General features: G+C 37.1%; 1 protein-coding gene across 1 annotated transcript in view; it reads right to left on the bottom strand.

The window, feature by feature from the left end:
- The window catches only part of MIPOL1 (mirror-image polydactyly 1), a 156868-nt gene extending 130022 nt beyond the window's left edge, over positions 1-26846 (bottom strand). The window contains exons 1-5 of the mRNA XM_075712879.1: positions 26826-26846; positions 25493-25572; positions 8870-9056; positions 6396-6531; positions 5304-5409 (exon numbers count right to left, since the gene is read on the bottom strand). Coding sequence (XP_075568994.1) covers positions 5304-5409; positions 6396-6531; positions 8870-9056; positions 25493-25572; positions 26826-26830 — 514 coding nt within the window. The 5' untranslated portion in view covers positions 26831-26846. The remainder of the gene's footprint in view (positions 1-5303; positions 5410-6395; positions 6532-8869; positions 9057-25492; positions 25573-26825) is intronic.
- Between the last annotated feature and the right edge of the window lie 223 nt (positions 26847-27069).

Raw genomic sequence — 27069 nt, 5'->3', positions numbered from 1 at the left:
AACACAGCTCACTCCAAAATTCAAACCATAATGCTGTTAAACTTTTTTTCAGTGAATAATTGCTGATGCCTGAATATTTACTTTAGGGGGAAAAATATAAATGTTGCATTAAAGTTTGCAAGTTATAATTTGACAGGTTAAAGAAAAGGTTTTTTAATACCCCAAGAAGCAGATTATTTGCAGACCTTTTTATTCCTGAATAAAACCCAATTCTTTATGTTCATCTAGCACCATAGATGGGAAGAGAGAAGGGCCAGACTAATCATAAAAATATGCAGAAGATGCTGATTTGCTTTTTACATACAAGCTCCACCCATAAATAGCTTAGTAATTTACATTTTAACCTATGCCAGCTCATCGTATATTGTACTTCAAAGAGCTGCACGCAACTTTTTGACAATCAACAATTCTGACAATCTGAAGGTAAAACTACATTGTTTCAAACTAAGCTGTTAAAAATTAAGCCAAGATGTTCTCAGTCACAACACCCCCACCTTGGGGTTTTTTTCCTGTCCTTTAGATGGAATGTCTACCTTCCCATACAGAGGATTCAAATCCTCCAGCTATTTTCAAAATTCTTGTTTTTACCAAGAAAAATTTTGAAAACATATTCAGGAAATAGTTTTGCATAATGAAACATTAATAGGACAAAACCCTTAAGAACTATATAGCCTATATATACAAATGAATTATGCACAGAAAACTGAATTAAGCAAGTATATGCATTACCTACTTAAACTGTAAAATATCATTCATATTTAGGTTTATAAACACAAGGGTTGGGAACTATTGAATTCTTTTGGCTAAAGCCCAATATTGGCCTTATTTCAGTTTAATTGGAAGAGGATCTTGAATTCATCTTCTCCATGAGATATCAGGAACCTGGATTTCTGTTTGTACCAAAGGTTAATAAGAAATGTGTCTGCAAAAGTCAAACAGCATTAAATACCAAAAACTGATTATTATTCTGCAGGAGTTGTTCTGTCATTCATAATCTCTCCATGCTCCAACCTTCCACAGCTAATCTTTAATGGATGACATGCAAGAAAGAAAAATAACATCTAAAAAGGGACTCTAAAGTGAGCTTTGAAGAAATGGAAAATACTTTTCTTCTGTGCTGGAAGCTATTGCCACCCAAAGTTTATTACTGGCAAGATTACTTATTTCCTCTTACTTAATGGGATATTAAATCAAATTATCTCTAAGCTAATAGCCACTTGGATATTTGTTTTCACTTTTGCTATTAAAACTATTGCATTCAGTAATTATTTTTCAAGTTAATTTAGGAAGCTTCAAATAATGTTCATGAACATTTCCATACCATATTCAAGAATCCCGAAATACCACAAATGTTAATTCTCAACTTTTTTGTAAAAACAGACCTGAAAAAAGGGACTTGGTGTATTGCCATAGTTTCCAAGAGACTAAAAGCTGCGTAACATATACAACAGTATTAGAAGTATTGCTTTTCCCTTTTTCCACACTATACGTTCTATCATTACCCTGGTCTTTCAGAGGGCATCTGCAGAATGCCAGTACAGTTTTCAGGCATTAAAGGTGGTGTGCAACACCTAACAGACCTAGCAGGGCTGGACTCAATCAGTTGACTCTGATTTAAAAAAAAAATTTGGTAACAATACTATTAGATATTGGCAAAAAACTCCGCACAGAATAGCCCTTGCTACAGAAAGATTTAACAAGAAATATTTTTTATTGTATTTTCCTTCAGAATTATTCTTAGTCCCAATACATAGCACTGTGATAACAACAAAAATATTCCAAGAGCTGAAGTTCTGATGCCAACTATGGTATATGTTGTTGCAGTGATGGTGGGAGTTACTGTAAGAAGACCAGGGCTTTGGTATTTTTTCCAGTTTTGAGAGGCTACCACTATGCTCTACAATTCTCACTTACACTCAACCAGCTCTTTCCTCTAAAAGTTCCTATATATCCCATGTATAATTCTTCTGTTAGGCAAAAATGAAGTCACTTTTTATGTCCATCCAAAGTGAGATCTGTTCTCTCTGCTACTTCTTTTGAAGACTTACTCCTTTCAAACGCCTCCATCCTTACCTTCCAGTCTGTCCGCAGAAGATGTGTGCTCCTTCTCCCCTTCCTCTCCCATACAGTGTACCCATTCCCTTTTCTATTCAACATACGAAAGTTCGGCAGTCCCACATTTCAAGATTTGTCTGTTCTTCATGCCCAGTTCACACGTGGTGTTCCCTTTTTTCCTTACATTATCCTAGTCTCAGTTCTTTTATGATGTGCTCTTCCCTTGATTTTCCCGATGCTGCTTCCACCTCTGTTGTTGTTCTCTTTATGATGGGGAGTGAAACTAATGGTACTTTCTGACATTAGCTTATAATGAGAGGAAATCCAACAGAAGAATAATGAAGAAAGCAGGAACCTGTGGCAACTATGACCACCAGAAACAACAGTCTCTAACGCTTAAAAGCCTGCAATCAAAACTGTTAATTCCCTAATTTTCCTTAGCTATAGCTACCTGACACAGAGAGAGGGACACAAGGAAGTTCTAAAATGAATTTCCCAGGCTAGTAAAACTTAAAAATAAACACCTTCTGAAAATAAGTTACTTACTGCACACAGTAATAAACATTCTCTGCCATGGCCTCAAGTAGTGCCAGGGGAGGTTTAGATTGGATATTAGGAAATATTTCTTCACCGAAAGGGTTGTCGAGCATTGGAATAGGCTGCCCAGGGAAGTGGTTGAGTCACCACCTCTGGAGGTATTCAAAAGACGTGTAGGTGTGGCACTTAGGGACATGGTTTAGTGGTGCATTTGGCAGTGTTAGGTTAATGGTTGGACTCAATGATCTTGAAGGTCTTTTCCAACCTGAACGATTCTATGAATCTATGAATCAGGTATATCTTCCACCTTAACTCTACTTTTTCTTATTCCCTCATGAAGCATTTCACAAATTTATACTTTTCCTCTTCACTTCTTCCTCTGAACAAAGTAAAAATCATAAAGCGACAAGCTTTGGGTTATTTGTTTCTGAAGACTGTTGTAGCTTCATTTAAAAATGGCATTTGTCTTCAGCTTTTCTGTTCTTTCCACAGGACATGTTTAGGTAAAACCCGTTAATTAGAGGGTTACATTTTAAAATGGAATTGTAATATTCCTCAAAGTAGATAACATTTTTATGGTGTATCTTTCTGATGTTTTTTACAATATAATTTTGTTGAGTCATTTTCTTACCATAAAGTGAGTACGAAGTAATAAATATGCAAACACCCATATTTACAAGCTTCACTCTACCATGTGCTATACACTGCAGTAATTGAACATTAACTAGCAACATGAAATCACAGCAGCACGTGTTCCCCTTTCCTCAAAGGACTTAACACAAGGGGAAAAAGTTTTTCCTTAAACACACCGAGTCTTCTTTATCAGGTTCTGCTTGTCCATTAGAACTTTCCCCAAGGCTTTTATGAGAGAGAGACACATAGACCTCCACAAACTCAGTTTGGTTCACATCATTCCAGATTTCAAAACATTTATCCAAACTTGGTAACTTTCTTAGAACCATAAGACAGGAAGCAAAAAAACCATGAAATATTCACGATGCTTCCTTTTTGCAAACAGCTTAAGTAGTAAGGAGCCTCTTGCCCTCTCTCTCGGCATTTAAAGGATTTTATACTTCCTGAACTCGTAAAAGGAGAAAAAAGGGTATTTTTTTAAAGGTCATCCTTATTATACATTGTAGCTCTCATTAAAATTTGGCTTATCCTTCCTTTTAAAATGGAATAACTATGTTAATTATCATATCCATATTCATGCCATACTGTTTTGAAGAGAATATTATGCTTAGGACATAATTAGAAAGTTTAAGCCGTAGTGTAGGAAAAAACAATTTACTAACAAATACTTCAACTGTATCCATAAAAATGAAACTAAACATGTTTTTGACACATCTTTTGACACACATTTCTTTCCACGTTTTAATGAGCAATGAACACCTATATGAAAGAGAATATTTCTCTTTTATAGGTACAGAGGTAAACCACTCTGCAAATATCCAGGTACAAACACAAAACTTGGGATTCAACCCAAACAATTTGCATTAGTTTTTGGCTGCTGGATATAACTATAATACACAGTGCAGATTTTTTTCTTCTGAAAATAAGGCAAGCAGTTTCTGTAAAATGAAATAAGAATAAGATTATGCCTGTATTTCAATTTGTTTCCTAGTATGTAGATTAGATTTACATTTCCCTTCCTCCACCACAGAAGATCTAGGAACTCTCTCTTCCATCTACAATATACACAGAATACTGTATTCTCAGGAGTTTGACACTGAGTGGAAAGTCAGCCATCTGTTTTTTCAGCTGAAGGTTTATTTTCTGCTCCATTTTCCTGAAGACAGTTACTCCTCCCTTCAGTACCAATATTTTGGGGACAGGTATTAGTACTGTTAATACTATATGAAGCATGCATGGTCCATGAGGACACAATTTTACCTAGCTTACACTTTATTTATGAGCAAATGATACGATGAATTTATAAAACCACTCCCATTAATTTCTTTGAAACACCTGGGGGAAAAACTCAGAGTATTTTTCATCCACTGGGTACACTGTAGACACAGTCACTTCTCAATAATAAAAATACTCAGCTTCATTACTTTATAAATCTCCAAAATCGTAGAATACAAACTGTCTCCATTCTTGTATGTCTACCCAAAGAATAACTAACAACAAATATAAGCATGCATTCACTTTCAAATATAAACTTAAAAACCTTTCATTTGGGAATTTGTAAAAACTTCATTCACTGGAGACATACCATCATCAGACAAAACTTCATTACCTACCAAAAGAACAGATTTTTCAAGAAAAGTGCAGGTCTCTAGTTGAGGTGAATGTGCAACTATCTCCATACACGGGGAGGGGGTAGTATTGCTCTGAACGAGCTAAAACAATAAGTGGTATTTGAACTGCTGGTTGAAAGGTAGAGGCACTGGTAATCATTATTTCCCCTTGTTTGTTCAGGACCTTCCAACAAAACAAACAACCTTTTTGTGATTGGATTGACATGGTGTTAACAATGCATTTAATGCCCAAATCAGTATGAATACAGGTAAAGCTCCTGCTAATACCAGTACCAGGATGTTAAACCCACCTATTTTCTAAGCAACTCTAAACAGCCACACATAAAAAAAAAGTCAAATCTTCCCTCCTTTAGCAAATAAAGCTAACATTCACTAGGCCACGTCATATAGCAACCGCAGGTACTGTATGAGCCATACAGCCATCTGTTAAACGCTTGCCTACTGTACCTGCAATCTTTTCTGCAATCTTAGCTTCTGTAGCTCTCTCTTGCAGGTCTAAGTCCAGTTTTATTGTCTTCAACTCCTTGTCCTTTTCAGAGAGCTTATCCTGAAGCTGAATTGAACAAATGGACAGTAAGATTCTTACCTAGCTGAAACAGTCAACCAGCTCTTTTAACCACAACAAAATTTTAAAGAATAGTTTCTTACCCCCATAATACAAACACTAAGCAATACAACAGAAGTTCAATTAATTAGATTTATTTATTTAAAGGACAAATGTTAAAAATATGGTTTTTATCATCTGCCCTATCTTGCTCTGCGAGATAAGCAGCAATGTGTGTGCCATTATTTTTATTCGAGATTCCCTTCTTTAGGTATCACCAGCTGTGGTCCTTCTCACTAAGGAAGTTCAGAATTACATGGAATTATAATGCAGGTAGTGTCTGCATGAATAGCCTATTTCCTATGAAGAGTACTGACATCACAGCCTGAAGAGACTGTGGTCTAAATGCATAATTTTTCACATGCATTGCCAGATAGAAAACTGATATTCTTTCACATGTTGAGCCCTTTCTTTTAACTGGAAATCCACTAAATCTGTTCTTGGACAGGTATCTGAGCTTGCCATTGAATATTCAATGACACTTCACGGAAAGACTATAGACTTTTCTGTTGTTTATGCACATGCAACTGCTACTAACACTACAAGCAATGCAGTGTGCAAGTAGGATGGAATTTTCTTCCCCTCAACAAAGAGGAGGTATCAGGGCACATTCATTATCTGGACCACATGTACAGAAGTATGAGCTCCAGATTCTATTAAAGAAATCCTAGCCTTGGTTTTGGTCCTCCTCAGTTTTCATCCATGGTGCAAGAAGCTATGTCACCGATTAAAAAGGTCAAATGGTGGGATGAATGATTTTTTTAATTCCAGAGAAGCAGTTGCTAAGCAGATACTAAGAATCCAAAATGACAAGAAAGCTATTGATTGGTGCACTAAAATAGATAACAAAACTAAATTAGGAACAGTTTAAAATGTATGTTTTTTAAGACAACCATAAAAGAGCAAATACTGTGATCTGAATATCTCCATTGTACCTTTTTATTTTTGGCCCTCAGAGTGTCCAGTTGTTTTAAAAGGAATGCAGTTTCTGTTTTTCCACCTAAATCTGCAGCATCCCCCCATGAGGATATAAATTCAGGGAGCATCCTGCTAGCCTTTCTTTGTATGGTGCTGTGTTTAGGAGGGAAAAAAAAAAGAAAGAAAAATAATGCAAAACCAGTTTCTCCCCCCTTCCCCTGAAACAAAATACACAGAAATAAATTATCAAAATTCGTTAACCATTGCAAATGTATGAAATAGCTAGTAAAAGGGATGTCCTTCTATCACTTCTTAAATCTGTAATTCTGAAAAAAAATCTGTAAATCTGGACCAGTAAATAAATATACTACAGGGCTAAGGCATAAACCAGATGAATATATATGAATATATATATATGAATATATAGGCTATCCGTTGATACAGATAACTCAGATCTCACTTGTAAGATGGCAGCAAAAATCAGCAGATGAATGGATTAGAAGGGGTATTAGCAAATATTTTTAACATTTGCTTCCCTTAAGTGTTTTCTGTTTATAGGCTTCATAGCCAATAAGCCATAAGAAATAGCCACAGGAAAGCTATACCTTCTGAACTCCTATTTCTACTGTATACATTACTTTCATTATGTGTAATTCACATCCTAGAAAGAAAAGGAAAGCTATCTGTTGCTCCAAAGAGTCATTCTCTTAGATAGACAGTTGTTTGTACTCAGCTACCCATTTCTTCACCTGCTTCCATTGGATTTATTTTCTCTATCGTTCTTTAAGAAGGAAGCTGAGATCCATACTCTGCAAGCAAACTATGGCGCAACCTTACGCACATTAAATGTAGAGAGCACAGAGATTCACATCAAAAAAGTACTTGTGTAATACAGTGTATATACAAGGTGGAAGAGTGCTTAAACTGCTTGTCCTTGCTTTCAAGATCCTTCAAAACCTATTTAATCATTGCTCTGTCTAGCAAATTTCATTTAGTATTGTTTCGGACTGCAAGTGGTAGATGCCTCTGGATACTATTGCCTAGACATTATAAACCTCAAGCTTTTTTTGTGTATTTTCCATGTTCAGGAGATGCTTTCCGTGAATAAGTTTGGATATACCTCATCAACATCTTTCAATCCCTCAAATGTTTTCTTCCTGATGTCTAAAAGAAAACTTGCCAAGTCATGTTGATGGTACACGAAGACCATAATCTACAATGCGAATCGACACTGACTCACCATTTCCTGGTTTGTTCCATATCAAGGTATTTTTTCATCTTATATTTTAATTGCAATCTATTTGGGGAAGCATAGATTTTGTGCAGTTTGTATAGTATCTACCACAACGAGGTTTTGGCCTATAGCTTCAGGAAACTACTTGCAATATATTTGCAGATGAGATGGTTCAACATGCTGACTGCTGTGGGAGGTTAATCTCAGTGTTCAAGACCAGCCTGATTGCCAGTGTGAGTGGCACTGGTGAAGGGTAGGAGCAACAATCTTTGGCAGACTCTGTGCTGGGTTGTACCTAAGCACTGAAGATTATATTTGGCTTTTAGTGCAGGATGCATTGCCCTAACAGCGTATCTCAGGCCCTAATGCAAAAAAAGGCAACAAGCCAGATGGAAAGGTACTATGGACTGGTTTTGACCCAATAGGTCACCACTAGATCATGCTAAAGATAACAAACCAGGTGTAGAATCTGCCAGAAAGGTGAAGAATTAAAAGTATATTTTTCAAAAGTACATCATAGGGCTCTGCAGCCTTGATCCCATTTTCAAAAGCAACCCTGTCACTCTCAGCTAAGACTTGGGCTTCAGAATGCCTAAGTTGGTCAAAACTGGTAGCGTGTTCCCTAGTCAGCTGGGTATAGCTTCGTACATTATGTCACATATAGCATGAGTGTATATGTTTCTTAAGACTGCGATAGAGGGCCATAGCTCACTACAGAAATTAATGACAATAAATGAACAAAATTAATGACAGAATAAAAACCTCAGAGTTTGTACTACACTTTTCAACCATATTTGCTCTTCTCCAGATTCCTGTCACAGACTGCCTACAAGGTATTACAGCTCCTCATCTTTTCTCTTCCAGCTTCATCCTGCTTCATTCCTGCTTCCCGCTCACTCATCATACTTAGGGTACATTGTGCTCCTTGTGTAAAGCCACAGATACTACTAGACTTTTAGATCATCTTTTCTAATTCTGTTCAGTATGCATTTTTAAAATTCTCTGGAGAGATCATTGAAATACCGGCAGTGTGTCACATAAGCCATTGCCATGATCGTACTTTCTATCAGTGCTAGAGAATACAGTGGTGCTGCATTCCACAAGGAAAGAAGGGCACATATGGTGAGTCTAAGTAAAAAGCTGACTTATTGATTCTCAGTTACAAGGTAAACTTCCCTATCTTTATCCAAAAATCTGTATGTATATTATCTATAATTTGAATCTAGAAAAACTGTATATAGCAATATTCTTTTTTACCTTGATTCTTCAGGAGTGGAATTACAATCATTTGGGGCTCCTCTTCTTTGACTGGTTACTGACAAATCTGAAAGTTTCATTGCTTCAGCTGCTGCCTGGATGAAAAATTCTGGGCTTTCCTGAGAATTCTGATGAAACTGAAACTCAACACAAAAGTCTTCTTTCTTCTGTTCCAGGATGTGTGTTCCTAATTGGAAATAGAAGCGAACACATTTTTTCATTTGGAGAAAGAAGCACAAACTTGAGATTTCTCATTTGAAAATGGCTTGCTATATTCTTATTTGTAGCAGAAAGGAGAAAGTAGTTTCAGATTCACAGCTTCCTCATCCCACTAAGGAACGAAAGCTGTGTTACCTAGAGCATGGATGTAGGAGTTATGACCTATTTACTGGATTTTTCTTATGGAAACTTGAAAAATTCACCACCATTTCCTAATCTCTCTTTCTCTTAAATGACTGCTTAAAATAATTCTGTCTCTAGGAAATTATCTAACTATCTTTTGTAAAATCAGCTCTACCCTAGTGAGACACAATGAATTTCTGCTGTAGACAGGTAAATTTGCAGGTTGTGAACTAGACTCCTACTTATAGTGAGGTCTTTTTCAAATCCGTTTTGGCTATAAAAGGAGTATCAGCAAGCTGTAATTAGCAACAACAAATTATTCAGTCCTGGAGAGTGTAAGGTAGGGGCTCATACAACTAAAGAACTTGAAGAATGCAAAGCACAAATTGTGCCAAAGGGAAAAATTATCTGATTAAAATGTTGAGTGTGATAGTTCTCTTAAGCTTGGCTACTAGATATTTTTAGGACATATTTCTGATATCAAGGTATTTAAATGAAAGAAAGATCTACATACCATGAATGTTCTTTCATAAAGTAAGAACAAGTAAGTTTTAATTATAGAACTATATTAAAAAATAAGGAGGAAGAAGCTTTAAAAAGCTGCAAATGGAAAAAAGTGCATATATCCTTCATTCTTTCATTTAGATTAGTAGAGAACAAACACTGGGGCTTTTGCTCATTTAATAAAGTTAACGTTTCCAAACATTTTGGATAAATGACATGGTACACATTCTGTGATCCAACTTATTACTTCCTCCTCAAAAATAATAAGAAACCATGTATACAGTTGCAATCATCTACAAATAGCTCGAAAATACACATCAGTCAGTATCAAGGCGTCATGCTACATGTAAGACACAAAAGCACAGATTCCAAGTCAAAAATACTGAAGGCTGTCTCTAAAATCTGTTGCAATAGATTCCTCTTTCCTCGAAGAAGGAAAGACACAACCAACGGCACAGGAAACATCCCGAGGGCACAGAGAGATGACTTGTGGATGGGCTGCAGTCAGTTTAACAAGTTCCCATACAAACCTATGTGTTACTACCTTGAGGAAAAAGTTATTGTACCTGCTGCTGACCTGTATTCTCCTTATCTACTTCAGCACAAATCCACTTGAATCCACTCTCACCATTCCTCTAAACTACAACCACGGATTTTTCTACTAGAGAAACAACAGTCAACAGCATATCAGAATCTCTGTTTCTGAGCAGTAATAAACATGTGGGGATCGTAACTTGATAAAACATTTATTAACAAGTATAACCTAATGCTACTTCCAGTACTGTGATTGAAATGTGTTCCTCAGATCATTTCACAGCTAATGCAGAAATTGAACACAGCCCACAGCCACCTGAATTCTTTGAGCAAATGTATGCTGTTGTTCACTGGCTCTAAATCTTGCAGGTTTTTGAGCAGAGATTTCCTTTTAAGTGCTTCTACATTTTAAAACTGGATTCAACCTCTTGCTCCTCCTTACAGCAAGTAGCAAGGATCTCTAAAGAAACAGGCATTAAACAATTCACTATGTGTACTCTAAGAACCTGCCCCAACTTAGGAGTGGCAACATATAAGGGCAAAATTCTGAATCCTCTCCAGTTAGTACTATCTGAAAACTAACCTAGTCTATAAAGCACTGCCTATCAAGCATCATCCTGTCCACTTCTCCCATTTCAGATGCAGTGATCTGTACGTATGTATATAGTTGCAAATTATGCTCTCACACACTGAAGGGGAAGTGCAACGCTTCATTTGCCATAACAACTTTTCCTCCCCTTCTTCTCTAGGGCATCAACATTTTCTATAAGCCATATATATTTTAAGTGCCTCAGGTGAAGTGCATTGCATTCTGTGGAAGAAATCAAGCACAACATATCTGTTGCAAAAACCAGTGACTGAATTGCCATGAAACTTTGTTCCTTGTTTAGTATTACTGCACTGTCCTTTGGACCACACTATATGAAAGAGAGAAAATAAACCTTCTCACTCCAGAATGCTAAGAAGAATAGATGACATTAGCTGCTACAATCACACCGGGACAAATCAAGAAAGGGATTCTATCCCTTTAGCATGAGAGTAATCAACTGAATAAGCTTTTCTTCTTGTCACAGTTCCTGTGTTTCAAATTTGCTGCTTTTAGTGCCAGGACTTTAAAAAGAGTTCACAGAACTGTTGCAGTTGGAAGGGACCACTGGAGATCATCTAGTCCAGCCCCCCTGCTCAAGCAGGGTCACCTAGAGCAGGTTGCCCAGGACCATGTCCAGATGGCTTTTGAATAGCTTCACAAGCAGAGACTTGACAACCTCCCTGGGCAGCCTGTGCCAGTGTTTGATCACCCTCATAGTAAAAAATTGTTTCCTTGTGTTCAGACGCAATTGCATGTGTTTTAATTTGTGCTCATTGACTCTTGTCCTGTCAATGGGTACTACCGAAAAGAGTCTGGCTTTTTCTTCTTCATTCCCTCCCATCAGGTATTATTCACATTGATAAGATCCACTCCCCCAAGCCTTCCCTTCTCGAGGCTCAGTCTCAGCTCTCAGCCTCTCCTCATACACAAGATGCTCCAGTCCCTTTGTGGCTCTTTGCTGGACTTGCTCCACTAAGTCCATCTCTTTCTTGTACTAGGGACCTCAGACCTGGACTTGACACTCTGGATGTGACCTCACCAGTGCTGAGCAGAGAGGATGGATCACCTCCCTCCACCTGCTGGCAATGCTCTTCCTAATGCTACTCAGGATGCTGTTGGCCATCCTTGCCATGAGGTTGCATTGCTGGCTTATGCTCAACTTGCTTTCCACTAGTACCACGATCCATTTCTGCAGAGCTGCTTTCTAGCCAGTTGGTGCCCAGCATGTACAGTTACACAGGATTATTCCTACCCAGGTGCAGGACTTCACATTTCTCCTTGCTAAACTTCATGAGGTTCCTCTCTGCCCAATTCTCCAGCCTGTTGAGGTCCCTCAGAATGGCAGCATAACTCTCTGGTGTATCAACTACTCTTCACAGTTTTGTATCACCAGCAAACTTGCTGAGGGTATACTCTGCTCCATCATCCAGATCATTAATGAACCCATTGAACAGGATTGGATCCATTTTTGACTCTGGGAGTACACCACTAGGGACTTGCCTCCTACTGGACTTTGTGCAACTGATCACCACCCTCTGGGCACAGACATTCAGACAGTTTTCAGTCGACCTCACTCTTTACTTATTTAACCCATACTTTGCTTCTCTATTAGGATGTTATGGGACACAGAGTCCAAAGTCTTACCAAAGTCAAGGAAAACAACATCCTGCTTGATCCATGCTTGACTTCTTGCCTGTCAGGATAGACCATTTTTGAGCTTGGACAAGGTGATCCTTGAATATCAACCAGCTTTCTTTGATTCCTCTTCTCTCCAGTACTGTATCCCATGGGATTCTTCCAAGCAGATCTCTGAGGAGGCCAAAGTCTATTATCCTGAAGTCCACAGCTGAGGTCCTGCATTTTGTCCTGCTCCCTCCTGTCAGGATCCTGAACTCCACCACCTTGTGGTAACTACAGCCAAGGCTGCCCCCGACTATGACACCCACAACCAGTTCTTCCTTATTTTCAAGTATCAGGTCCAGCAGAGCACCTCTCCTTGTTGGCACCTCAATCATCTGTGTCAGGAAGTCATCATCAACGGACTCCAGAAATCTCCTAGATCATTTGTGCCCTGCTGTTGTCCTTTCAGCAGATTATCAGCATTGTTGCAGTCCCCCATAAGGACCAGGACCTGTGAACATGAGGCTTCTTCCAGTTGTCTGAAGAAGGCCTCATCTACTTCACCCAAATCTCCTCCATGGCCTTCCCTCTTGCTGGCAGAATCAAGGATAACACCACCTGGGTCCCCACGCCCTTGACCATCACCCCCAGAGCCATACAGTCACATGGTCTTCCCAGGTCACGCCAATGGTATCACTGGTGCCTATATGGGAAGAGCAGCAGGTGGTAACAGAGGGTCAGATGAGCCTCAGCAGCCTCTCTCTAACATCCTGAACATGAGCTCCCAACAAGCAGCAAAGCCCTCTAGATGACAGGTCAGGTCAGCAGACAGACTTTTTTTTTTTATTTTTTTTTTAAAAAACAGTATGACATAAACATGTCTGCAGGATGAGGTAAACATCTGCATTACCAGCTGAACATCAGGCTAAATCCTTAGGGCATGTCAACATATGGATTTTTATGCCTTCAACTGCTAAGTTACAGCAGCTGGAAAAAAAATAAAGAATTTAGAATGGAACTAGACCTGTGTTGGCATTTATTAATGCTAATGCTGCTTCTTTAAGTGACTCAGATTTGCAGCACACCTTTTCATCCAGTTTCAATTCCCTCAAGCGCATAGGTAAGACTAAGCAGCATCACAGCAAGCCTGTAAGTGGCATTCCTGGCAACGCCAGGTGAAACACAGAGGATCCGGTTGGTTTTTTTTTTCCCTACTGACTTTCTAAGAGAGAAGATGATGGCAGCCAGCCTCCTCCACCCAGAACTGGAAGCACTCTGCCCAAGGGCATTAAGGTTAGAGGTTTTTACTTGTTTAATAAAGCTGTAATGCATTTTTTTGGTCAACATGCTAAATCTGTCAGTAGAATGCTTTGAGGAAGACATTTTGAACACCATCAGATCAATGGGCATAGCGAATTTTTTTATTTTTAAAACCACTTTATTCTCCATATAGCCCATGACCCCCACCCCAAGTAATTTAGGCCACAGTACATGGTAGCTTCTTGTCTTGCTGTTAAACTAAGTAGCAACATTAATCAATGCACTTCAGTGCTTTTCCTCATGCCTCCTACAAATTTTATTGTGCACTAATTACCAATGCTGCAGACACACACTGGGGAGTAAGTAGCATTTGCAATAATCAGGCTGCACAAGGAACATCAGAGAAAGGGTAAAACAGCCTTGCAAGCTTTGGAAAAAATGCTGTAGTTTTCATTAAGTGGTATCACCATCGCTGATTCTGGTTCTTGAGTATACTAAACAACTTATTTTCCACATAAAATGGAACAAGTTCAGTAGCCCAGATTAATATTTCACTATAGGGAGAAGCTGAACAGCTTATCTTCTGTATGTATTTATCTTGAATGAATAGCTCATTCACATTGAGGGAAAGAAAGGCAAATGTTAGGAAGAAGGAATATAAAGACACTAGAAAAAGCTGGGAATTGATTGTGAGGGACGTAAGGGGAAGATAATGCTGTCATGGCTTGAAATAGTAATGGCAGAACAGAATTCAATGTTGTTAAGCTGGACTGGTTAAAAAGTCAATTAAAAACATTGAACCTAACACATTTTGCAGGCAGCCTCTATTTCTCATAGCTTCTTCTCAGAAGTGGGAGGCTGGCCCTGAAATCAGGGAAAGCACAGCACTAGAGAATCCTGTACCGACACCGACAATATGGAAAGAAGTGTGGAACATGTAAGCGCAAGAAGGTGCAGATTCACCTGGAAGGCTAAGGAGGCAGTAGCTTCCCTTGTGCACCACTCAGCATATGCAGCAGTCCCATCATCCAGCAGAAACTGGGTGGGCACCTCCTTCCCCCTGTCTGCAGCCTTTCCACACCCCACATGCCAAACCACGCTGATCAGCTCAGAGGTTTGCCAAGGATCTCTGAGGAATAACAATAAAAGAAAACAAACAAAAACCAATGGAGCACGCACACAGCACTGCAAAATACACAGCTGGCTACAGATCTGCCTGCAGATGATTATGGGGACACTGGAAGTCCTTGCTGGTGCTCCAAACCAGCTTCAAGTGTAATAGTACTTACTGCTTGCTACCTGTAGCTTCCTAGTAGTTATTTTAAGCTGGTCTGTAGTACAGACAACGCATGCCCTCATCCGCCTGCAAAAGACTGCACAAATGAACCCCTAGAGGGATGGCAGTAAGAGGCAGACTAGGAAGAAGAGCAAAACCAGGAAGGAAGAGAATGAGCCATACACACTCTGGGAGCATGAGCAAAGCTGACTGCAAATTCAGCAGCTTACTCTTCCTATGTGACACTGTCAGATTAAAAACATTTGAAAAAAATGCAGAACAAAACGTTGTGCTATGTTTGAAGAACTAACTGCAACCTCTGTTACTAAAAGGCCCCAAAAATTCAGTGACTGACAAACACTAGTTTACTGTTAATCATGTATTTTTTTCTCAGTCTAAACAACAATGCAGCTTCAATTTCTGTGGGTTTTTTTTTTTTTTTGCATTTATACAATACTAAAAATTTTGCATTTCAAACACCAAGAGGGAATATTCACTATACAATAAAACTATCAAAGCAAAGAGCCACCCCACCCCCTATACCAAACTAACCTATTCCCACTGGAATAAAAGGACACACTTACTAAAGTCTAAAAATACTTGCTCTTGCCCCTACCTGCAAACCACACATCTACCTCAACTTGCTGCAATAACTGTCAAGTGTGTAAGAGCAGTACTTCACTCGCTTTTTATTTTCACTTGACTAATTGCTATTCTTTATTATTGACTTCCAAATTAGCTAAATTTTTTTGTACATTAATATTCCAAACATTTCTGAAAAGGTAATTTTTGAGCATGTGTGTATGACAACGCAGGCATACCTGCAAGTGTTCTAACAAGCTGTTACGACAAGACAGTTGCTGCATTAATAAAAAGCAATTTCTAATTACTGCCACTGGACTTGAATTCCTACATATATATAATAAATAAAAAGAAATTAAATATTTAAGTCTAACCTGATAGCCACTAACTTCTCAAGCTATGCAAATGAAATTAGTACCATGGCCAAATATTCCTTCATGAGCTGAAAATGATGAGTCAGCCTTTTTGTCAAAGACAAACATTCATGCACTCAGCTGTATAACTACTGGAACTTCTACCAAACAGAATGACTGTGAAAGACTCAGATTGCTCAACAGTTCACCCCTTACTGGATGATTAAAAGGCATAAATCCTGAAAATGAATGGGAAACCAAAATTAAAGGATTTTGTAGGCATAAATATGCAAAGAAAATCAGGCTAGTGGGAGAAATCTGATCCTATTGCCTGGCATAAGTGGAAAGAAAAGAGTTCATTTAGGTTTTATGCATTTTCAGAATGCCTGTCATTTCCTTTTTCAGTCATATTTACGAGCTGACACAGATGCAACATACATGATTTACATGCATATCTCAACTGGCGTCCATTATTTTCAACTTTTTCCTCACTATTTTATCTTTCCCACAATCTGCAAACAAGTTTTCACAGCTAATCCCAAGAAAAGATACTGTACTTAATTTTCAAGAAGAAACTAATTCCTGTTTCTGAAAAAAAATTACAAAAGCTCAGTACAAAAAGTACAAGGTCAATATACATTTTCTCCAAAACAAACAAACAAGAAAAAGTGCAGCTTTACTCATCTTTGGACTTACTACAGATTTACTTATGTTAGCAATTATTTAGGCCCCTTCAGTGCAGTGTAGTATACTGAGAACCAATAACCTGCAACTAACAGCAAATGGTGTCCTTTCATGACACACTTTTTCTAATGTTTAAACAAAACTGGGCAAGCTTTAAGATGATTATTCAGTAGGACTCTCAGATCTCACTAGATCACTTCTGTAGTACAGCAGAACGGCAGTCACAGGAACCTGATAACAAGTGAAGACTGAGCTCAGAGTAGTTTTGTAATACAAAGCTAATTTGTTTTCTTTCTCAGTGCTCTGCCCAGCCAAAATGCTGCACATAACCAGCCAAGCCCTTGGCAGTAACGAAGAGGAAATCACCATGTAGATGCATTGTACATTCAGTGCCCCAATGATACGTAACTGTGGGCCCTGCTGAGAGCACCATGGGTCAACTCAGAAGAATGAGGACTATCAACTTACTTTTAAGTAACTCCTACTCAGAAAGGTCCCGGATTTTACACCAAGATAGGATATCTGCTCATATTTTAAGAAACAAATGGTAGAGGTTCACTGAAATAAGCCTTGAAAACAATGTTTTCTGGAAGCTCTCACAGATATGCATAAGCACTGTGATAGTCATTTTAAAGCCATCGAGATTGAGGCACCCAGTAATGAAGTAACTGGATCGAGGTCATTGAGTAAGCCATAGCAGAAGTCCAAGGCACTGTATCCATGCTGTATCCTGGAACCTGTGCTACCTCACTGGCAGCCCTTCCTGCTCCTGTTTCCTCCTCAGAGACGTCAAATTCTTCTCTCTTCGGTCAGAGAGGCTTTAGCAACTCATTTCAATTGGACTTCAAGAAAAAAAAATACCATTTTTACTTATGAATGATAAAGTAACATTTACCCAATCAAAACATTAAGAGAAATTTCAAATAACTAGATTGGCATCCTTCCACATTCCTTTTAATTTTCATTCACATGACAGACAACAGTATTTCTATTAGAAGACAGATGTGCAGTGTATGGTATATACAAACTTCCTGTAATTTCAATATTAGGCAGAAGAAATTAAATAAGTTTTTTTTCCTTTTACATTGACTATGTTCTAATACAGAAAACTTCTGAACAATTAAAACTGGTTTAGAAGTTAGTCAGGTTAACAGAACAATACAATTAAAATGCTTGATCTCTGGCTACAGCTAAGCATTTAAGTTGTCCAAATCATGATCAAAGAGAACAATGTATTCTTACTGGAACTTTATTGAGAAAGTTCTCTGCAAATGAAGTGAGAATAACCTAAGTTATGTTTTGCATTAATGTCTTACTTTGCTCTATATCCCATGACACATACACACAGAGAAAAAAAAAAAAAAAAAGAGGCTTGAAAATATTTTGTCTGTTAAAATACAGACAAAACTCAGAAGTTTAATGGTTCATTTTTTAATTCCTTAAAGGAATCTAAAGAGAACAGTGAATTCATTCTGTGTTAGCAATTTAAGCAGGGGGACATCTGTGTTACTTTGAATGCTTCTTTATTCACCTGTACTTGTGTGGAACCCTGGCAACACCCTTCATAAAGAAATAAATTGAGAAGGAGATTAAGAACAGTTGGAGTTATTTTGGCAAAGGCAATTTTTTACAATTCTCTGAGGATTCTGATTATTTTAGTAATGATGTTTCCCTTGCCTGTCTCTCTCACTAAGTCTTTTGCCCTCCTATTTTGCATCCAAACAGCAATTGTGTACAAACTGGTGAATATTTAAAATAGAAAACCACTTCTAAGTCTTTAAAATATGCAGCCAATCATTATTTTGGTATTCACTGTAGTTAATCGTGATGCATTTATTAATGTGTAAATATCAGACATTTCCTTTGGCATTCCACTCTCCATTTGCAATTCATTAACATATTGTTATTTTAAAATATTAGTCTCTGAGAAGACACCAGATTTTTGTTGGATTGGTCTCACACTTGAAAAAGCATTTTTATATTCTGAATGCATCAAAACAGCAGAATCTCTAGGCAGATACTAGGTGGGATTCACTGAAACACAATGTTAGTTCTAATGGATGGATGATTGTGTTTGGTCTTTTGAAACTTTGAAGTATAGGTAAGTCTTGATCACACAAATTAATAAATCCTAAAGCTGGAGTTAACAATAACCATTACACCCAAATTCTGCAGCTTAGCCCAGCCAATTTTTCAAAAGGTCAGGTTGTGAACTGGAGAAGATCAGGGAGGTCCACCGCATAGCTTTGTTGCCAGGCATCTCTCGTCTGGATTGTTGCAGGCATTTATTAGTATTCGTCAGCAGACTCAACAAAGCAAACAAGAAATTCAAGCACGAATAATAAAATGAAATGCTGCTATATAACCCTTTGTCATTCAGCAAATATGGGACTTTTTAGCTACATTGTTCCTAAACCTGGGTTACTACTTTAATTTTTCTCCACAGTGCTGACTGAATGAGTATGCATGTGTGTTAAATGCAGAGCTCCCTTAACAACTGCAGGACTGCCATTTAATCTGTTGGTAGATGGACCATTTCCTGTGGGAACTCTAGCTATGATTTCCAGATCCACCAAATAAATCTCAGATTAAGATTCCAAATGAAACCTGCCTTTGGCAGATAAAAAATGTCAAGATGGATATAAACAGTAAAATTATAAATTATCTAGGTGTTGCACGATGACTTGATGTGCGTTTTTTGTTTACACTTTCCCCGATATCACAACTATACAAGGCATTCATCAAATGTCACACTTTCATAATATTGGAGGCATCATTAAAACTGTTTGGCTAAGGACCTTGAAGTGTTTAAGCAGTAGCTCAAAAGTATATTTGTGCAAAGTAGAAGAATAAATTTACATATCAGCAGCAGCTCATAAGGGATGGGTAAATATTCTGTTTATCTCTCATTGTAATTCAGGTTAGTTTAAATACAGGGTTTCAGGATATCATTACAGCCTATATGGAGTTATTACATAATTTCCAAACATAGTGTCTGCTAGAGTTTTACTAAGCATGCTGTGTTTATGTTTTCTAAACCAGCTAAAAACAAAGTAAACCCTCCCATTCCATTTTTCTTTTGCTATTGTCATACCAGACAATTGCTTTTCACATATAACCCCTTCCATTATCTAAATCTTAATGATCCAGAACTCCCTTTTATCTAGGCAGGGTCATGTTTCCTGATGCCCATTAATTATAGTGAAAATTCTCTTATCCAAATGTACTCAACCTCCCCTACTGCAAACAAACAACTACGGCTTTGCTGAATTAGAGTTCTAAACAAAATCCCAGAAAACTGCAGCTTTAGAAGTGAAGAGAAATATTGTCATTTTAAGTGTCCGACATAAAAGAAAGGTCACTCTACATTAAGTGCCAGTAAGACACCTTGCCCACAGACCCTTTACTCTGAGTAAATGGTGTACTAAAGATGCAGGTGAACTCTCTGATAAGAGTCTCCAATGCACTCCCGGTTGATTTTAACAAATTTTTTTTATGTCTTTGCTCTGAACTTAAGCTTCACTCTAGTTGTTATTAAAATAGAAGCAATGAAAGTTTCTAAAGAAAATAACCAAATTTCTCTTGCACTTGCGCTAGGTCTTCTAAAACTCCTTCCAAAGCACTACATAAAACTTACTGTGGTAATAAGTGCTGCTCTCCTCGAAGCACATTTCACGACATTCTGAAGTTAGTTGCACTCATACTTTAAACACTTAAGCGATTCATAGTGCAATACTTCAAGGTGTGCATTCTCCCCATCTTTAGTGCTTGCAATACTTGGTGCAGATAAGGCACTACACATTTTCAGTGTACTGTAAAGGGTCTAAAAAAAATCACATTCACAACACTCCCATGAGTCAGGCAGATACTGGATACTTAACTGTGCTTCTGATGAGGAGTCTTTCTGCAGGCAGCCTGGCCAGAAATGCACTGTATTTAACCGTTCAAAATGTACAAGGAAAGAAATGGGATGGAAAAAGGAGACATGAGTATTTATACACATGAAAGGGTGATTGTATTTACAGGAAAGACCAGACAGTATTTGATGATTTTTCAGTTATCATTAGCTCCCTTTTCTCTTCTAAGTCATGGCACACTATTCCCTCTTTTTCCACACAAGATGTTTTCTTCATCTTCCATACTTAGTGTTGCTCAACAGTCACTAGCCACTCTCCCTATGTTTGACTCATGCAAGATCATCCTCTCAACCTCTCTTCTGCTTCCTACACTGCATAGAGAATCGTGCAACTACCCTTGCAATGTTGCAAAGGGATCTCTGACAGCTAGCACACAGCGACTTCGATGCTGAAAGCACAGCACACATGGAAGACACTAATCAGTTGAGCCACATGCGTGAAGAGGACTCTGCCTCTCTGCATATCACAGAGATTCTTCTGCATACACACCCATGCAATATCCAGGTCTTCTTTCTTACCCAGGTAAACAGCATTCCTTACTGCTAAAAGAGGGAAGGAGAGGAAGAACAGTCTCACAGTATCTCCTGTTGAGGCATGTAAAAGAAACAGACTTCAATATGACAAGTATGGTTTATTCTGTCTCTACTATAGCACTGGAAGAAGGACTTCAGGTTTTCTTTAGTGTTTACAGCTGTAATGGGTGTATTCTTGAGAAACGGGAAGCAGCACCTTTACAATTAGTTGCTTTTTGACCCAGATGAAAAAAATCTTTACAACACCACGCTACTCTCAATAGTTTCTTTACCCCTTCATCTTTGTGCGTTAGTGTGTGTGTTAAAGTCACAGAAGAGTCATTCCAGACAAAAAGTCCTTGTAATTACTATTACAAAACCTAAAATCATTACACAACTAGGAAAACTTACTATTTCTAACAAGACAGTCTACAAATACATGGTGGGGAACAGGCTTTTCATTTCTAGGAAGTCAGAAAAAAAAAGATGATTCATTTTACTTAACCTATGCATATGACTGTACATTGCCTCAATTACCACGAATGCAAAAGGGGTGGCTGACAATTAATGGAATTTATAAATGGGAGTAAATAGATGCAAAAATATTTCTAGAGAGGTTTTATTTGCTGAATATTATTCACTACACAACAAAAGAACTAAAAAACATTTTTGTAAGCAATACACTGGCATATACACGTCATGACCATGATAATACAAGGAAAGCTGTGGCCAGATTCTTAACAGTAAGCACCATGCATTCATGCAAGACCAATGCATGCACAAACACACAATGCAATTAGACAATTGTCTACGTGTAAGCTTATCACGTGCACATGTGTCTGAGCAGCTGTATATACATAACTTGTTCATTAGGTTTGCATATCTCTTTTCCTCTTTGATTTTTCCTGAAGGCAGCAAGACTGGAAAACAACAGCTCACTACCAGATAGAACACTTACGTTCAAATTTCCCTGCACAAGCTGATTTTGCAGTTCTGTTCCAATCTACATTACCACATCTCTTTAAAGCTAGAGTCTCCTCTGAACTACAGTTTCCAGACATGCAATTTTAAGGTATTTTTACAAGCCGCACAAACATTCTTTTGAAGGATAACAAGTTACAGTGAAAGTGTCTACATGGATCATAACTAAGAGTTGACATCAAATTCTTATGGTTCATTGACTTACATTTCCATATGTGTTTTAAGTAGTGGTTTAGAAATATATTTATTTCTATGCTTGAAAAATATAATAACCACCTTTTAAGGAAGCAAGCCACTTGGCCATTAAGAATAATCAATCTATCACCTTGTTTTAGGAAATTCTGAATAATAATTACACAATGCTTTTCATTTTGGAGTCAGCAAAATTATAATTTTGTTGTCAAAACAGACCAAACAGTACTTGATATTCTACGACTTCACCTAATTTCTGCCCTGTCCTTAAAAATCATAGATGTTCAGAAATATGACACAAACAAAAACATTACAGTACTGAAAGACTACATAATACAGAACAAGTATAGTTGCACCCATTCAAACACAGTACATGATATGAGTCAAATGAGACACAAATTTAACTCCAGTATTTGCACACTCACCACTTTCCTATCCTGCTCACTCTTTTGGAAAATTGAGATATCAAGTCCTGAATGTATATGTAAGTTATGAAAAGCACCCAATTTCAGGTTCCCTCTGGTGTTTTCACAGTATTCATGTTTGTGCAATTTTCGTCATGCATGTAAACTCTGCTAAAGTAACAACTCCACCCAGGTGCAGTGTGCTCCCCCCCCTCCCCCGCCACTGCAATGGAAAGGTATGCACCTATTTGCCAATATAAGTTTATTTTTATAATGGACTACCATCCTAGGCTTTCTAGCTTGGATGCTGAATATTTTTCATTTGGAAATTACAGAGTCTTCACTGGCCTGCTGCCAATGCTCCCGAAGCATTCTCTCAAGTATTCTTCGAGAGAAATGAAAAAAGTCACTATCCTATTAAAAACTAGGTGCTGTGGAGATAAACAGTACATTTGAATTAGATACAAACCCAAAATAATAAGCCTTGACATAGACTGTTCTTTAACTCTTCCTAATATACCAGAACAGAAACAAATGTCTCCAATCCAGACAGGCATATTATATTCCAAACAACACGGAAAGTTAAAAAGAAAATCTCAACTATCAAACACTTCAGATACACTCTTCTTAAACACTACCTTTCTTTCAAGTATTTTATTTTATAACATCTATTAACAGGTTACATATTATCCCACATAACCGCCATAAACCTATCCCTTGTCTGTACCTAACATTTTTGCTGTTTTTTTAAAATTCTCATTGCTTGGCTGAATTTTCATCTAGTCAGATGAATTTAATCTTAGACATGTTTTGCCATCCTTATTTTTTGACAAATAATTTAGTCTCCAACATTTCAGTATGTTATAAAAAAAATATTTAAATAAATTGTTATAGGGTTATTCTAAAACCAGCTTTTAAACTTCCAAGTTACAAGCAAGGGACAGCTAGATACAGTACAGTACCAGCCGCAAAAAGGAAAGATACCACAGAAAACAAAGCAAGCAGAACACAAAATGGTACACACTTCAACATAGACATTTAAACAGAAGATTAAAAGTTGCTTTGATTTAGTAGTTCAATGAGAAAATGCACCAAAATGTCTACCAAGGGTACATATTTAATGGTTGGACTTGATCTTAAAGGTCTTTTCCAACCTAAACAATTCTATGGTTCTATATTGACCATTATGTTGTTGTAATTTGTCAACTATCTTTATAATAAGAAAATGTAATTTAATTGTTAATACCCAAAGAAAATTCTAAGAAAAAAAAAAAATTCCTCATCCAAACCAGTATGATGACACAAGATTTATCCATAATCCCGTTTTTCAACTTCCCTAGGATTAAAAGCATAAAGAACTATGTGACTTATTAATGATTGATCTAAAAAAAGTGTATCAATTTTACTTTTCTCTATATAACAACTTCTACTGGATACACAAATACATGTTAGCTTGGAAGAGACAGCTTTCTAAACAGCACAAAATATTAACTTAATGCATCAGAAAAATTATACACATGAAACTCAGTAACTACCCAGTTTTTAAATTATCTGTGAGCACCAGCAGAATGCCATTTCTTGCAATTAGACAGAAAATACTTCCCAGAGAATCAGTTTATGGTATTCACTTGCCTACTTTGGAAAAGTTAACCTTTTGAACCATTCTTAGGGTATGCTGACCCCTAAAGGTCTAAAAACACTAAATCTGATAAAGCCATTACACATTTAAAGTAGAAGTTGACACAATACAATTCTCTACTAAGTTACTCCACCATGACTATTTTTGTTTTCAGAGTATATGATTCAAAAACATTTTTAACTTCACTCAGTAATAGCTCAAAATTCAATGAACTAAAAGGGGTCTACAGGTAGTTTATTTTACACAACAATATAGACAGAAATTCCTTTACATATGTAAGAAACACATCATCTCCAAGATGGAGTATTTCTTCTTTCTTCTAAAGAACAGACTCTTCATGAGAAACTTGACATTTATTATCTTTTGAGAAAGACTACATAGTACAAAATTCGAAAAAAGGAAATACACAAGATGCTGTCAGGCTCTGATATAGGAGGCATCTTTGATGTTGACACATCTATTCCATTTTATTTTTTTAACCTACACATAGCCACTGGAAAAAATCCACCCTTTTATGATGTACTGAAGGTCTGCTTCCTGTGTCTTCCCCTTTCTTCAATCTACACATTATTATCTAGTCACAAGCCACTTTCTGACAATTCTCTTCTGTAAAGTTGGTCAGTCCTTCTTTTTCTCTCTCTCTCTTTTTTTTTTTTTTTTTTTTTTTTAAAGTTTCTGCCATGAAACATAGAAGAAAGTATCTGAGAGCAAAATTTTGGTCATCCAAATACAAAAAGATCCTTCCATCCTGATGGAGATGAAAACTCCATGAACCACGGAAGTTCCAAGTTAACCACGTCCCCCTATACCTCCAAGCCTACCTTACTGTCTATATTCGGTTGAGGCAATAATGAGAAACTCGCTAATATTAGTAGATGGCTTAATCATACTCTAGCCAGGCATGAAGAGCCAAGAAAGTTACTTTAAGACAGACTTCAGATTTGTTGTTAACCCATTATGAAAAAAAGGCTGGAAAGTAAAGCGCAATGTACAGGCTAAGAATTTAAATAAGACTTCTCAAAGTTATACAAAAATAAAGCTGATAATTTACATTCCTGTAGCTGCTCTCCTGTTACCCCAAATACTTTTAAGAGGCAGTGTGTGGTTGTGGGTTTTTTTTTTTCTCTTTTCTTCCAAAGTCAGTCATATATCGGCAAGAACAAATACATTCCAGTCACTGCCTAGCACTGGTACAACACCTGAGGTTCCTTATTAGTATCTTAAAAGTCCTTACCTTTTGACCAGTTCTCCATTTGTTCTTCTGAACTTGTTTGATCTGGCACTGAGTCCAGTTTTTGCTTGACGATTTCAGAGCTAAAATAAAGCAAACTCTAGATAAATAAACTTGAAACAATACCTTATAACACACCTATACTTTCCCTTCATCTGACAGAAAATTTACAAGACAAATGATTTAAAAATATTTATAACAGGACAATGAAGTCTGTGTACTTTAACAGTCAGTGCTAAATTATATTTCTCAGTAAAATATTTTTTCTTCACAAATCTAATTTTTATAATGGTTTGGTTCAGCTTTCTGTTGCGTGTAACACCTCTGGTCTTGGAAGCACATACTACTGAGCACGGCCCAAATCACACTGAGTGGTCCCGCTAGAGGCAATGAGACTGCTCACTTTGGTAATTATTACAGATGGTGGTATGCGCTTCACTTTACAACATTCTTTCTCCTGCTTTAATTTCCTGGATAAAATGCCGGTAAAGAGGCCTATGACCACTCCAACTCTGAATTTGCAGGTTTTTCTAAACAGCTAAATAATGCATCCTAGTATTTGCATACATATTGCTTCCAACTATACATTTAATTACACAGTCGCAGTATTTCATATAATCAAAGATCTTAAAGAAACAACCCTCAATACTCAAAAATAAGACCTACAGTATAATGTTATGCTTATCGGGTAACATTTTGAGTGTTAAATCTATGCTCTCTTACATGTTAAAAAATCAACTATATTCTATATGTCCAGGAAATCTAAATAAATTAGTAATCTTGCTAATATAGTAAGCTTAACACAAATTCTATTATTTACTCAAGCATCTCTTAAAATGTACTGTACAAAGGACAATTTTTTATCTTTAACTACGTAGTTGTGCTTATTTTGTATGTTTTCCCTGCTATATTTTTTCCACATTTATTAAAAAGATACAGCATATTCCTTGAAGAGGCAGTGACTGGATCATGAAAATATCAAGAGAGTTGTCATTGTGCCGACAAATATAAGAGTTAAAAAAAAAAAAAAAAATTATGTACACATTTTAAATTTCAAGGATATTATACCAAGATATACGTTTTAACTAATAAAGCAGCAGCAGAAATTTTTTTCCTATACAACACCAAAAAGGCAGATGTCTTCATTTTTATCTTTGAGATCATAAAAAAGTAAAATAATTATGCGAACACTTAAGATTCAACACTGAGATTTACATTAAGCATTCAAGCATACATATTTAGCTCATATTTGTTGTTAACTATAAATGTGCGTAAGAAAAAAAAATGTGTATGAGTTTATGTGCTTAGGTCTTAACAAAAAAAATAACAACTTCACCTCATATCGGAGAACACTGCGTTCCTTACAAGACTCCCTCAAATGAAGCTGTACGCTTCTTTTTCAATTCTGTGTAACTGTGTTGATTTGGAGTTGGCAATTTTTTCCTAAGTTCCTCATTTACTTTTGGATTAGCTGAAAATATAGAAGGTTATTAATATCAAGAAATAGGTTTCTGTCAATGAAGCCATTTCCCTACATATTGCACAAAAAGGTTCATAATAATTGCAGTATTTTAATAAGA

Source organism: Pelecanus crispus, chromosome 6 (genome assembly GCF_030463565.1).
Source record: "Pelecanus crispus isolate bPelCri1 chromosome 6, bPelCri1.pri, whole genome shotgun sequence".
Lineage (NCBI taxonomy): Eukaryota > Metazoa > Chordata > Aves > Pelecaniformes > Pelecanidae > Pelecanus > Pelecanus crispus.
Note: the sequence above shows the minus strand (reverse complement) of the source record. Positions and strands in the feature narration are given on the sequence as shown.